Here is a 15,149-nt window from a genome sequence, read left to right as displayed (position 1 = left end):
ATAGTATGACAAGCCTGTGACTGGTAGTGGTGTTGCTACCTCTTCCTCCTGGATCAACTTATCCTCCATGCTGGTAGCTGTATGTGAACTAGTTGGCTCACCTTCCTTGATCACAGAGAAACTTGTGCATCTAAGTGCCAGACTTACATCTGCCTTGTACAGTCATCAGACCTTCTTTATCCTTTCACTGTGTGACTTCTATATGCCAAACTGCTCATTGAATCCTTAGCTTCTCAAGTCTTTGCTTGTAATGGATTAGAAACCGGGCCAAATATATCCTATTTAAACTGTACAGGCCTGTGATCCAAATTACTAGTTTTCTATCCCAGGTAAGGAATGTATCGGTTGTACTAGAAGGCTTCATGACTTAATCAGCAGAAGCCCAGAACATTTCCAGCATTCAATCTGACAGCATTTTAAGGTCACTTGTAGGGTGTCCCACCTACAACTTTTATTCCGAAACTGTCTCCAAACAAATAATGGTATAGTCCTTCTATTTGCTTCTCCTTGTTTGTACATGTGGTAGAAGCAGAACGAGTCATGATATCAAGATAAAGAAAAAACATTTCATTTCTTATTTCAACTTGGATAAGTCAGGGAAACATGAATTTAAAATGGACTTCATTGACTGTGGCAGAGGCAGATGTTTTTTGTCTTGGGTGTCATGGGAGAAAAAAGGTCAGTCCTGAGAGGTTAGTTCTGGAAATGTCTGATCCTACGTAAATCAGGTTAATTGTGTTTCATTAGCTTCGCGCACTTTGATACATTTCTTGGGCGCAAACCTTTGAACTCACAACAGCTTAGCGAGAATATTTTTAGTTATGGTCAGGTGAAAAATATTAGTTCACCCCTTGGAAAAGATTCACTGAATTCATTATTTAGGAAGTGCCTTTAGTGTTTTTTTGCATGTCGAAGAAAGCTACACAAGTATCTTGATTATTATTCCCTCGTAATTCCACACAAAACTGTTGGGAGGAGGGACTCTTTGGAGTCTTTGTCACGTAGCAATTCAAAGAGGCGATTTCAACATTTTAGAGAAGAATCACTGAATATCCATGGCTTTTTATTGGTTTCAAACCAATTATGTATTGAGTCAATAAAGGGCAGAAGAGTGGTGCAGTGGTTAGCACTGCTACCTCACAGCGCCGAGGACCCGGGTTCAATCCCGGCCCTGGGTCACTGTCCGTGTGGAGTTTGCACATTCTCCCCGAGTCTGCGTGGGTCTCACCCCCCAGAAAAAGATGTGCCCCTTAATTGGGGGAAAAAAAAAATTGGGTATTCTAAATTTATAAAAGAAAAAGTCAGATAATTTCACGCAGAAGTGAAATGCACTGCCTGAGAATGTGATGGAGGCAGGTTCAAATTAAATATTCAAAAGGGAATTAGATTGTAATCTAAAAAGGAGGAAAGTGTAGGGTGATGGGGAGAAGAGCATTATGTGAACTGTTCATTCGGATAGCAGATATGATGGAACGAATGGCCTCCCTCTGATATGCAACATTTATGTAATTCTGTAGTATTGTCTGGTGTGTTTCAGTATTAGTGTCAAATTTGTAAATAAATTATTAGCTTAGTTTGAAAAGGACAACAAAGAAAAAAAAAGCAAGTACTGATTTTATATAATTTTATTACGGATTGAGTATCCTTCATCCACAAACCGGACACATCCTAGAAAGCTCATCAACGATTAACGTGAGAAGTTTGTAACCCATAAACGTTGCCAACAGCACCTGACCTTTAGCGCAGGAAATCTAATTGTTTATCTGCACTGTTTGCTCTGCGATTTTCACCTGCACTATTTACCTTGCGAACCGTGACAAGCAAAATCGCAGGTGACACCAGAGGTGGGAGCTCATTACAGATACCCTGTATTGATTATTCAGTGATACATCTTACTTTCCTAGCCGCTTTATTTACTTTAGAACATAGCTAGCCTCGGCTTCAGCCATTTTTATGTATCTAGGCCTAGGCCTTTTTGCGGTATCTGAAAACCAAATGCTCTGAAAACCGAAACGCAATCAGCCCCGAAGGTTTCAGATAAAGCATTCTCGATCTGTATATCAATTGTATATTCATCGTCAGATGTTTGTTAGGTTGTAAAATTCTTGTTGGCGTTTCACATATTTAATATTAGAACTTATACAAAGCCAAGAGTGTCCATTTAGTTGTCCCTTCGCCTCATGTACTCCGGTTACTGACTAGAAAGCCAGTTACAAGGTGAGCTATTTTATAAAGAAGCTGCCGTTGTGTGCGATAGACACAACATCCCCCTCCCCAACACAGAACACGTGCCCTCCCCACTTAGTGTGAAGATTGAAGAGCCTCCTCCTGCAGTTGTAATAGTTATTGAAATGTATATGACCAATGATAGCAATCCCAGTCCATGGACAATGGTTCTGCATATTGCCATGGCAGCCAAGTCTGATACCGACTGTTATTAGAAGGGCCTACGAACTGCAGAATCCACTTGCCATTAGGTTGGCAGAATCAGACCCTATCCATAAATACATCCAACTATTCCAACAGATTTAATCAATGTATTAATAGTCTTAAAATTGCCAAACACATTGGATATCCAACAACAACTGACATTTATATTGTGTCTTTAACATACTAAGATGTCTCAAAATGCTTCACAGAAGCACTGACAAAATTTAGAACCAAGCTACAGAAGGCAATATTAGGTCAGGTGACCAACGTGATGGGCGCACAGACCTTTGTGCAAGTTCGATAGGGGCAGCAGTGTTTTAGATGAGCTCAGGTTGATGTAGAGTAAATGTCAGCCATGACAGCATTGAAATAGTCAAGCCCCGAGGTAGCAAAAGCACAGCTGATGGCTTCACCAACTGATGAGCTGAGAATGGGTGGAGTTGGGCAATGTTATGGAGGTGACAATCAGAGGTGCAGTGGTACTCTGAGCGCCACTCTGGCACCTCCAACCAGGGCAAGGGAAAGAGGGTGCAGATGATTCCAAACAACAGGGTGACCCAGGGGTATAGGACTTGGTGTTTTGCGTTGTCGTCATCCATGCTGAGCTGCCAGAGCCCAGGACCTGAGAGGCCAGCTTTAAAAAGGAGATCTGAACTTTCAGGCCATGAGTTCCAATCCTTGAAGCCGGTCTGTCAGGTCAATATCACTCGCTGCTGCACTGCTGGGGGAGGTGCAGAGAAATTGGGCAGTGCTGGGGAAGGAGAGTGCGGAGGAGGTTGGCGTGAAAGAAGAGGTTGGGGTTAGTGGTTGGGAGGGGGCACTTGGGAGGCTGGGGCAAGGTTTATTTGGGGGGGGGGGATGGGGGAGAAACAGGTTGGTAGCAGTTGGGGCACCAATATTTTTTCCACTTAAAAAGCATAGTTTTACTGACCTTTGGGGGACTCGAACGATTAATGCATAAGAAAACAACATAATCATAGAATTAGAAATTACGATATGGCCAACACATTTTCTTAAGAGCTCCATCTTTTCAAAATTCGGCACTACATTCCTGGTGAGAATGTTACGGATATGTGGGCAGAAGCTCTGCTCAGGATCAAATATGACACCAAAGTTGCAAATTGCTCGGTTCAGCCAGAGTAGCCAGGGAGAGGAATAAAGACAGCGGCCAAGGAATTCAGTGTGTGGTGGGGACTGAAGTCAATGATTTTGGTCTCCCCAATATTTTTATCCGGAGCAAATTTCTGCTTATCCGGCACTGCACCTCATCCAGGCAGTGTGACAAGTCGAAGGGTCTGAGTGAAGAGGGGGCGGGGGCAATAGAGGTGTTGCTGAGGTAGAGCTGGATGCCATCAGAATAGGTGTGGAAGCGGACATGTTTTCAGATGATACGGGGTAGCGCATGCTTGAGAAATAGGATGGGTCAGGGATAGATCCTTGGGGAGACCCTCAAGGTAAGAGTGCAGGTATGGAAAGGAAAGCCACTGGAACCTATGCAAACTCAGGTAAAATTCAGAAACAATAGCCAAAATCTTCCATCCTCGTTCGTGGACGGGATTTTCCAGTGCTGCTGACAGGGACTGGGGTTTGGGCTGGAACGCCAAATTTTCAGTTCTTGCTCCTCGCTCGCAACGGGTCCTGCCACAGACGAGACCCGGAGAATCCCCCCTACATTTTATCCTGTCACGCTTCCCTCCTTTTCCAATATTAACCACTTTGCATGTTAATTGTAAGCTCAGCCATGTGAAGATCTTGACAGAGGCCTGCCACCCCATTGCATTTATTATCCTGGAGCATTGCTTCAAGGAGAACACAGACCAACTAGGACAGGCACATTAATCACCTACCAATAGATCAGAGATTTGCCAAAGAACAAAACATGTTAGGATTGTTATCATTTATACATATTGTTCTATTTGGGACTCAAATATGTAAATTTGCTCAGTGTACAAAAAATAAAGAGAAGACATACACTGAAAATCTAAGTGACGTGAGGAGGTAAACAATGACCATAGGACTGATGGACTAACATCTCGTCTCTCTTCAGCTGCTTTCATTCCCAGAGAGCATCTTGCTGTAGTATTTCTGCTGCTGTTCTTTCATACTGTCTTTAACTTTGGCTCTTTTCAGAGCTCCATCCCTGGAGGAAAAGAAAATATTCAGTCTCATCTTCTGAGATTTAGGCATTTACAAGGACAAGGCATGGATTTACTAGAAACCTCTAGAGAACACATATAAAACAGCAACACCTGGGCCAGATACTCATCCTTGGTTGTATTTTGGTATCCATTTGAAACATTAATCTTTTGTTAGCTTCAGGATCAGATCCGCCATGTTTGGCGGAATTGCTAAAGAGCTATTAGTTGTGCCTTAAGAGTGATCAGTAGGTTATTTAGCATGGTATAACCTTCCACATAGTCCCCTCCACCCCACCTTCCGAACCCCCCCCCCCCCCCCGGAGAATGGTAGATGTTCCCAATTGCACAAAAGCAAAATACTCTGGATGCTGGACATCGGAAATGAAATAAAACAGTAAGTCGTGGGAATACTCAGCCGGACTGGTAGCATCCGTGGAGAGAAAAACGGGGTCAACATTTCAGGCTGATGACCTGCCACCTCAGAAGTGAGAAAAGTTAGAAAAGTTAGAAATTCTGAGCAAGTGAACTGGAGGGGGGTGGGGGGGGGGGAGAGAAAGAGGTCCACTTATGTGACAACAAATCAATGCGGTCAACACTGGACTCCGAGATACTGGTTAAGGCTGTTGCAGGCATAGAGGAGCATCAGATGTCAGGGCTTTAGAGACTACAATGATATCAATCCAATTACAAAAGGAACAGAACCGTGCTTTGCAATTTAATTCTTTTAAAGTTACTGGGCCCAAAGGAAGGAGGAAAAAAATGACAAATAACCAAATATAGCGAAGGAGAAATGACTCTCAGTCATTTGCTGTGGGGAGAGAAAACAAAACAATGAATAAACAACTTCCATCCTGAAAATGGTACAATCCAAGGAGCTCTGCGGAGGAATGGCCATCTAAAATGGCCTCCCGCAAAGAGCACTGGGAAAAATGGTCAAAGTCAGGGACAGACAGGCTGCAGCTTGCAGATACACAAAACCTGCAGGCCAGACGTTTTTATCAGCCCAGGGAAAAGACCATCTCCAGACATCCCAGGAACAATAGAACTATCCTGTCAATCACATTGTTTACCAGACACAGTGGCACCTAAGCCTCTGTCCCCAACACTTACCAGGCATGGCCAATGAGTGCCCACCCCAAAATCGATGTGGCAGCCCCTGATTGGACTTGATCGATCAGGGTGATGGAGCCTGATTTGTGATGCTCTAGGTGTAGCATAAGCGGCTGCCTTGTGGTGCACTTGACCAAGGAAGGTTCAGAGGTGGAGATAACTTCAACAAGTTTATTAAACTATTTACACTTCTTTTACTCAGGTTCGACACTACTGCTAATCCTACTATAGCTACCCAGACTGACTAACCAGTCTCTGCAATCCACGTGGTGGGTGTAATATTGAATCAACCCTGTGTCTCTACTCACTGACTGTCTCCACTGGAAAGATGCAGATCATGTGTATGGAGTCCTTTATATATGGGTTGGTGTAATGCCCCCCCTGTGGTCGTGTCACCTCTGTGTGTATAGTGAATGTCCATTGGTCGTGTCCTATCTAACTGATTATAGTTGAGTGTGTGTGTGTGTGTGTGTGTGTGATGTCTCTGGTACTCTCTCTAGTGTCTAGCTAGCCTACATGTATTTACATTGATGCACATCACCACAGAGTCCTGATCCTTTTTTGTTTTAATTTAGAGTTTTTCCACTTAAGAGGCAATTTAGCGTGGCCAGTCCACCTACCCTGCACATCTTTGGGTTGTGGGGACAAAACCCACGCAAACACGGGGAGAATGTGCAAACTCGAGCCCTGATCAATTAATTGACAACGACCCAGAGACCGCCCACAAAAGGGCATGAAATTCCAAGCAGGTTAAAAAGGCGCTGCACCACCTTAGAAGCGCTCTCTCTCGACTGCAGCTTTCGACAGCCAACAACAACGGTGAACCCATCACCAGCCAAGAAAAGGACCATCCACGCCACCCACAGAGGGACCGGAACAGAGGACGCAGACGACCAGCTACAAGAACTCCAGCATTGTCAGACTACCAGATCTCAGATAAGGCCATATATATCTGCTCTGTACTTGCCAGTCACCTGGAAGTTAAGTTAAGGTTGTTTTTAAGTGTATTAATTTATAGTCCAATGTGCATGAACGTATGATCAATTAAGTATTTAACTTTGTGTGTATTAACACACAATTATCATAGCATCATAGAATTTACAGTGCAGAAGGAGGCCATTCAGCCCATCAAGTCTGCACCGACCCTTGGAAAGAGCACCCCACTGAAACCCACACCACCCTATCCCCAGCAACCCCGCCCATCCGTTTTGGACACTAAGAGCAACTTAGGATGGCCAATCCACCTAACCTGCACATCTTTGGACTGTGGAGGAAACCGGAGCATCCGGAATGCAATTATTCTACTGAACAACTGGTGTGATCATTTGTCCACCATGTACGGGTTAAACACACACAGTGGTTTAAAAAGGCACAACAGAGGGTTTAGGAAAAGCATATACTGTGCCAGGAAGGATGAGATTCAGAAGGATGATGCAAGGTTCGGTCGCAGTGATGGATTTTGAGAGGTAACTTTAGAGCTGGCCTCAGGATGACTGAAGGCTTAGCCCCCATAAAGAGATAAATTGGTGCGAGGGGAGCACATGCGACCACATTCAGAGACATGATCATGGAATGGAGATGAGGAAAAACAAGGGGGATTGCACGGTGGAGCATGGCCACTGTGGGTATTTTTAAATGATAGGCTTGCAGACCATGAAAGTACAAACAAACCAGATCTTTATTAGAAAGGTATTTACTCCACAGGCTGTAAAGATAGGCTGCCTGTTTGCCCGCACAGACAACCGATGTCATCAATACGTCACATAATCAAGTGACCTTGTTCCAACTCGGAACAAACATGAATACACAACACTTTCCTCCTCCTTTATTAGAGGTTCCTGTAATGAAACACATTATAATGTTATCAAAATTTACAATCTGAACAATTAATAAACACAACAGTCAATAAGTTAGACTTTTTGGAAGAGTTCAATTTCTGAGCGTTTGTCGGTGAATCTCAGATGTCTGCGTTTTCGAGTTGACTACAACTTCTGGTGTTTTTGGTTTAGTTTTGCCGTCACCTGTCATCGAACCAGAGTCATGTCCTGTTTGCAGGTTAACTTGAAGGGTCCTCAACTGGGGTACTGTCTCCCACAGTTGTTTCTGGTATTGTCAGGTTCTCAGGAATGTCTAGCTCTTCACTTGACACATTTTGTTATGGACTCTCAGTTGATTCTGGTCTCTGGCAAACTAGTTAGAGTTGAGAAAAGTTGATCAGCATGTCTTCCCCACGCTACATCATCCCGAGTATGAACGGTGTAGAAGGTCAGTCCTGTCTGTGCTAAGGCGATGGCAGGTATTCACTTCTCACTGGTGGTACAGTTCCTTGCCAATACTTCTTGACCTTTCTGGAAAACACGGTGTTTAGCCCTGTTCTCATGTCACAAAATCGGACTTTGTGGTCTCCTCTCAACTACTTCTCTTGTCTTAAGAAGCTTCAGCAAATCAAGCACTGTGCGTAACTGACGTTTTACCATGAGTACTACCGGGGAACTTTGGGTTGTCAAATGTGTTGTATTCCTGTATGTCATCAGGAATTGGCTTTCTTTAGACAATGATCCTTGCTCACGAGTTACATTCGATGAATGCTTCATTGTCTAAACAAACCTTCCAGCCAATAGATTAATGGCAGGATGAGAAGGAGCGGATTGGATATGTTGGATTCCGTTCTCCTTCAGATAATTTGTCAATTCTTGCAAAATGAACTGTGGCCCATTGTCGCGAACCAGTGTGCCATGCCCATAACTTCTGACAGAAGTGGATTATTTCTGGTATACTTCTCAACTTGCCCTGCGGTTACAGTCGTGTTACTGACTCCTTCGAAATAAAGAACAAAAGAACAGGCCCTTCGGCCATCCAAGCCCGCGCCGACCATGCTGCCCGTCTAAACTAAAATCTTCTCCACTTCCGGGGTCCGTATCCCTCTATTCCCATCCTATTCATGTATTTGTCAAGGTGCCCCTTAAACGTCACTATCGGCTCTGCTTTCACCACCTCCTCCGGCAGCGAGTTCCTGTCTATGCCCCCCATAATTTTGTAGACCTCTATCAGGTCTCCCCTCAATCTCCATCGTTCCAGTGAGAACAAACTGAGTTTATTCAACCTCTCCTCATAGTTAATGCCCTCCATAAGGCAACATCCTGGTAAATCTCTTCTGCACCCTCTCCAAAGCCTCCACATCCTTCTGGTAGTGTGGCGACCAGAATTGAACAATATAATGGACAATATTACCACTTCAACTGTTCATTGGCAACCCATTAGGTAATGGTAATCTAGGGAGTCCATCAGCATTCCCATGGAGATCTGATTAATGATATTTTATCTTATATGTATGTGCTGACAACAGTAAAGCCCATCTCTGCATCCAGCACACTGCTAGAGATGAAATACCAGTGTACGGCCAGAGTATCACTTTCAGTGGTCGATGATCCGTCAGTAAAGTAAATTTCCACCCATATAGATAATGGTGAAAACGTTAGTGTCTGAAAATGATACCTAGAACTTGCTTCTCTATCTGTGCATAGTTCATTTCTGCTTTGTTCAAGGGTCTTGATGCAAACACGATTGGTTTCACTTCATCATTGGGTATTGTGTGAGAAACCACTGTTCCCACCTCGTAACGTGATGCATCACAACCAGCTGCAAGAGTAACTTTGGTTAAAAGTGTGTCAGGACTTCTGACTTTAGTAGTGCCTCCTCAGCTTGTACGAAGGCCTTCTCACACTGATCCAACTATTTTCACTTCCTGTTTTGACATAAGTTGTGTGAAGGCTTGAGAATAGTTGCTAGATTGGGGACAAACCTTCCATGGTGATTTAATAAACCAAAAACGATCCAAGTTGATTTACATTTTGAGGCGTAGGTGCCTCCAATTTTGGCTTTTACTTCTGAAGGTAATGTGTGCAGTTCCTTTGCATCTATGAAGTGCCTCAGGTATTCAATGCAAGATCTGAAGAATTCACATTTATCCTTCCACACTCGTAGTCCGCAGTCTTCTAGTCTCTGGAATGTAGCATCTAGATTTTGAAGATGCTCTTCTTCAGAATGTGATGCCAAATGAAAGTCTTTATATCTGGATAGCCCTTTGTGTGTCACGATTGACAAATATTATTATGAATCTGGGTCCACATTTATCTGGAGATAAGTTGACCGGTCAACTTTACTGAAATGCTGGCCTCCAGCCAATGCAGCAAATAAATCATCAGTTAAAGGCAGAGGGTACACTGCTCTGCACAGAGTGCCAGATTGATAGTGACCTTAAAATCACTAAATATTTGTACTGAACAATCTTTCTTCATCACACGTACTGTGGCCATGGTCTAATCATTTACATCAATGGGTTAGAGGATTCCCGTCTTGACCAGCCTTTAATTCTTCCTCGACGTCAGGTCTGATGGCGTACAGCACTGACCTCGCCTGTAAGCATTTCGCTTAGTTTTTGTCCTTAATCTTTAGCTTGACTGAGATCTCGTTCATGCTTCCCAGCTCTCCACTAAAGACGATGGCATGTTTCTTCAAAATGTTCCTGTTTCGGACTCCGACACGAGATTCATCTCGGCCCAGTTTAGTATGATTCTCTCCAGCCAAGTTCTTCCCATTAGGGCCGGATTGCTACCTTTAACAACATGCAGGGACATTTAGCTGTACATTTACATCGATACAACCCCTCAACAAAACTACTTCCCTGGTATATGTTTGAAGAATTATCTCAAAGGGTTTTAAGGCGATATCTCATAGTTTCTCCTGGTCAAACAGTTTCTGGTACCAATGAAACTGCTGCTCCAGTGTCCACCTCCATTTTCACCGGTTGGCTGTCCAGGAAAGGAGTGACTCAGTAACAGTTCATTGTACCCGCAATGGTCAGTACGTTCAATGACAGCTTGTCATCTGACTGTGACTCTGATCCTTTTTCCCGCCTTTTTTGTATCTCGTGGATCTTTTTGCCTCTCTTCAGGTTTTCTATTTGATACACTTGGTTCGTGTTTGTTTCTTCCCCCGACAAGCACCATCGGTGTGTCCCTTTTTACCGCAAGTCCTGCATTTTGCATCTTTGCACCAGTAGTCTGCTGCTGTGTGCCCAACTTTTGCACATTGGTGGCAAATTCAAACCTGTGTCTGTGTTCGGGTCTCAACATAAATTTTATGGATTCTAGTGACCAAACATAGTTTTGGGGCTTCCGTAGCTGCTAATTACATAGAGATCGCAACTTCTAAAGCCTTCTTTAAGTTTAAGTGGCTTTCTGTTAATAGCTTTTTTTGGATAGCTTCACTTCTTAACCCACGCACTAGTCGGTCTCTAATGGTGTCATTCACAACACCTCCAAAATCACAGAATTCAGATAATTACTTCAAAGTAGCTGCGAACTCGGTGATTCATTTACCTTCTTGTTGGTTACGTTGATGGAACCTGAACCACTCTACGATGACCAAAGGTTTAGATGAGAAGAGGCCCTGCAATAGCTTCACAATCTCATCATAGGTTTTCGAGCCTGTTTTTTCTGGCTGCGTCAGACTTATAGAATCATAGAAGTTTACAGCATGGAAACAGGCCCTTCGGCCCAACCAGTCCATGCCGCCCAGTTCTTACCATTAAGCTAGTCCCAGTTGCCCGCACTTGGCCCATAACCCTCTATACCCATCTTACCCATGTAATTATCTAAATGTTTTTTAAAAGACACAATTGTACCCGCCTCTACTACTACCTCTGGCAGCCCATTCCAGACACTCACTACCCTCCGAGTGAAGAAATTGCCCCTCTGGGCCCTTCTGAATCTCTCCCCTCTCACCTTAAACCTATGCCCTCTAGTTTTAGACTCCCCTACCTTTGGGAAAGATGTTGACGATCTACCTTATCTATGCCCCTCATTATTTTATAGACCTCTATAAGATCACCCCTAAGCCTCCTACGCTCCAAGGAAAAAAGTCCCAGTCTATCCAGCCTCTCCTTATAACTCAAACCATCAAGTCCCGGCAACATCCTAGTAAATCTTTTCTGCACTCTTTCCAGTTTAATAATATCCTTTCTATAATAGGGTAACCAGAACTGCACACAGTATTCCAAGTGTGGCCGTACCAATGTCATGTACAACTTCAACAAGACGTCCCAACTCCTGTATTCAATGTTCTGACCAATGAAACCAAGCATGCCGAATGCCTTCTTCACACCCTGTCCACCTGCGACTCCACCTTCAAGGAGCTATGAACCTGTACTCCTAGATCTCTTTGTTCTATAACTCTCCCCAACGCCATACCATTAACTGAGTAGGTCCTGGCCTGATTCGATCTGCCAAAATGCATCACCTCGCATTTATCTAACATAGGTCTATGACTTCACAACAGATTGAAAGTTTTCCCCACATTGGGATGACAATATCTGCTGCAATTTTATTCGTTTGGACAAAATAATAAAATCCTTTAGTATATGAGCTCCACCGCTCGGTGTTTTCATCATACGGTCCCACCCGCCAACGATTCCTGTCATTTTTACTCTGGAAAGGGATTGCGAAAGCGCGATCTGCCACAAAGGTTTTACCACGACCTCTTGCTTCTTTTTTATCCAAGGTAATCCTGAGCTCAGCCTGTATCCTTCAAAGCTTTGGAATACCCCAGCTCTAAACTATTCTTGCAGGGTACTTACACCATGCTCACTGTAATGTTCCAGGTCTTTCCTGGCAGAGCACGTGGCAAGCTTCTTTTCAATGTTATTTCCTCCAAAATCTGTGTTTAACGTTTGGTTCCTTCGATGGCGGATACCAATACGGCACCCCTCCATCGCCAGCTTTGGTAAGGTGAAGTTGTTAGCTTCTTAATCCTTTTCAGATATCTGCGCACGGATCGACGATTTTTCTATTTTTCTTTCTCCGGGAGTCTACCAGCGTGGTTCCGACCTCTTCATCGCCAGTTTTCTTTGCAGTATTTTGTTAAAGGATAGGCTTGCAGCCCACACAAGGTGCAAACAAACAAGAGCTTTATTAGAAATGTGTTTACTCAACGGGCCCTTTTGCCGCGCAAATGCCGGATGATGTCATCAATGTGCCATGTGATCAGACTCTTAAAGTGAACTTGTTTTAATTAGGAACAAACATGAATACACAACAGCCAGGAAAAGGATTGAAGTCAGAGACTCGGGTTTCAGGTTTACGGCTTCGGAGTAAACGGACAGAATATAGATGAGCAAATATGGGGGGAGATGGGCGAGCAGGATTTGGCATAAAATAAGCTAAGAACGGTCAAGTGTATCACAAGTTAAAGTTTATGGAGGATGGAACAAGAGAGCAAGTAAAACGTTGGTGTCAGTGTATCTGGAGATGGCAAAGACATGGGTGTGCGTTTCCGGGACTGAAGGTTATGGTTGGACAAAGCATGTGACATAATGCCTCAGAGATCTGAGGACAAGGTCATCAACCTGAAGCGTGAACTAAAGATGCTGCCCGGTCTGCTATGTTTCCACCATTTCCCAATTTTAGTTTCTTATATCCAGCATCTGACACCACTTACGTGAAAGTACCGGAGAACATGAACATTTTGACTGCAAACATTTACAAACTGGTCTCCAAACAGAAGCCCGATGGATCAAATAGTCCTTAGGCTCTTAACCCAACTGGTGGAAACTGTGTCCATTGAGTTTCATGCCACTAAAACTCAATCTGGGTAAGTTTTAACAGCTCTCAACTAAACCTGTGCCTTTAAGTAATGGAAACCAATCTCTCCATCACCCAAGAAAAGACAAAATCAAAGTCTTCTTTTTCGTTTCTATCCCCTCACCAAAGAATTACAAAACTCAACTGCCACCCGTTCATAAAGGTAATTTGCTTTTCAGCCCCTTTCTTGGTAGCTAAAAGTTCAATCAAAACCCAATTCTTAGAAGAGAAGCCCCCAAACAATCACTCCATTTTATTATCCATTTAAAGCGCTTGCACGCGTCAAGTTACCAGGCGAGATCCACCAAGCCTCCCTGCTGAGCGATGGCTGCTTTGACTCGATTGGCAAACTGCACGGCATCTTCATCTTCCTGGAGAGTGAAGGGAGAGGCATACCGTTACTCGGCAATCACTTAATTCCTGATGGGGCAAACTGTGTGAGAGTAAGTTCTAAATGACAAAATATAAGTTGACTAAGATAACTCTGCAAAAGGATTTTTAAAGCATTTAGTTTTCTAAACTTAAGTGCAGCAGGGGCAGGCCTCCTGTGGCATTGCTCATGTAAAATAATAATAATAATAAATTTATTGTCACAGGTACGCTTACATTAACACTGCAATGAAGTTACTGTGAAAAGCCCCTAGTCGCCGCACTCCGGCGCCTTTTCGGGTACGCAGAGGGAGAATTCAGAATGTCCAAATTACCTAACAGCACGCCTTTCGGGACTTGTGGGAGGAACCCGGAGCACCCGGAAACCCAGGCAGACACGGGGAGAAAGTGCAGACTCCACACAGACAGTGACCCAAGCTGAGAATCGAACCTGGGACCCTGGAGCTGTGAAGCAACAGTGCTACCCACTGTGCTAAAAAGCCAAGCAGTTTTACAATTGGGGCAATACCAAGCATCTAATATATATGACCAATTTCCTGCAGCATTGTTTACAAATGGAAAGTATACTCACAGCCATACAGCTTCCCCTATATTATATACAACTTACAGCGCATAAATAGGACATTGCACACAGGCCATTTCACACAAGTGGTCCATGCCAGTGGGTTCCATACGTGCCTCCTCCCAACTCTAATGTACCACAACGCCATGGCTAAAATACTTCTATTCCATACCCCCCCCCCAACAATTTACCCAGCTTCCTCTTAATTGCATCAATGCTATTTGCCTCACTCCTCCATGTGGTAGCAAGTTCCACGTTCTATCCACTTACTGGGTAAAGTTTCTCCTGAAGTCCCAGCTGTATTTATTGTAATTATGGCTGTTGGTTTTTGGCTCTTCCAAAAGTGGGAATGAAACAAAATGGAAGTCGCCATAGCTCCCGAGGACCTAGGCCGCCCTCCCTTTTTGAGAGAGAGAGCTGACTGGTGGTGATTTAACCCGAGGGTGTCCCGCAGGGTTCAGTGTTGGGGCCACAGCTGTTCTCTTTATATATTAACGATCTAGATGACGGGACTGAGGGCATTCTGGCTAAGTTTGCCGATGATACAAAGATAGGTGGAGGGGCAGGTAGTATGGAGGAGGTGGGGAGGCTGCAGAAAGATTTAGACAGTTTAGGGGAGTGGTCCAAGAAATGGCTGATGAAATTCAACGTGGGCAAGTGCGAGGTCTTGCACTTTGGAAAAAAGAATAGAGGCGTGGACTATTTTCTAAACGGTGACAAAATTCATAATGCTGAAGTGCAAAGGGACTTGGGAGTCCTAGTCCAGGATTCTCTAAAGGTAAACTTGCAGGTTGAGTCCGTAATTAAGAAAGCAAATGCAATGTTGTCATTCATCTCAAGAGGCTTGGAATATAAAAGCAGGGATGTACTTCTGAAGCT

At 43.9% G+C, this 15,149-nt stretch overlaps 1 protein-coding gene across 4 annotated transcripts in view; it reads right to left on the bottom strand.

Annotated features, from left to right (window-relative positions):
• Positions 1–1,610: 1,610 nt before the first annotated feature.
• The window catches only part of gpat3 (glycerol-3-phosphate acyltransferase 3), a 75,429-nt gene continuing 61,890 nt past the window's right edge, over positions 1,611–15,149 (bottom strand). For all 4 annotated transcript variants that reach the window (XM_072495460.1, XM_072495457.1, XM_072495459.1 and 1 more), the window contains exons 12-13: positions 13,610–13,689; positions 1,611–4,570 (exon numbers count right to left, since the gene is read on the bottom strand). In XM_072495460.1, coding sequence (XP_072351561.1) covers positions 4,474–4,570; positions 13,610–13,689 — 177 coding nt within the window. In that variant the 3' untranslated portion in view covers positions 1,611–4,473. The remainder of the gene's footprint in view (positions 4,571–13,609; positions 13,690–15,149) is intronic.

This window comes from Scyliorhinus torazame, chromosome 3 (assembly GCF_047496885.1).
Source record: "Scyliorhinus torazame isolate Kashiwa2021f chromosome 3, sScyTor2.1, whole genome shotgun sequence".
Lineage (NCBI taxonomy): Eukaryota > Metazoa > Chordata > Chondrichthyes > Carcharhiniformes > Scyliorhinidae > Scyliorhinus > Scyliorhinus torazame.
The sequence above is the reverse complement of the archived record's forward strand: the minus strand, read 5'-3'. Positions and strand labels throughout refer to the sequence as shown.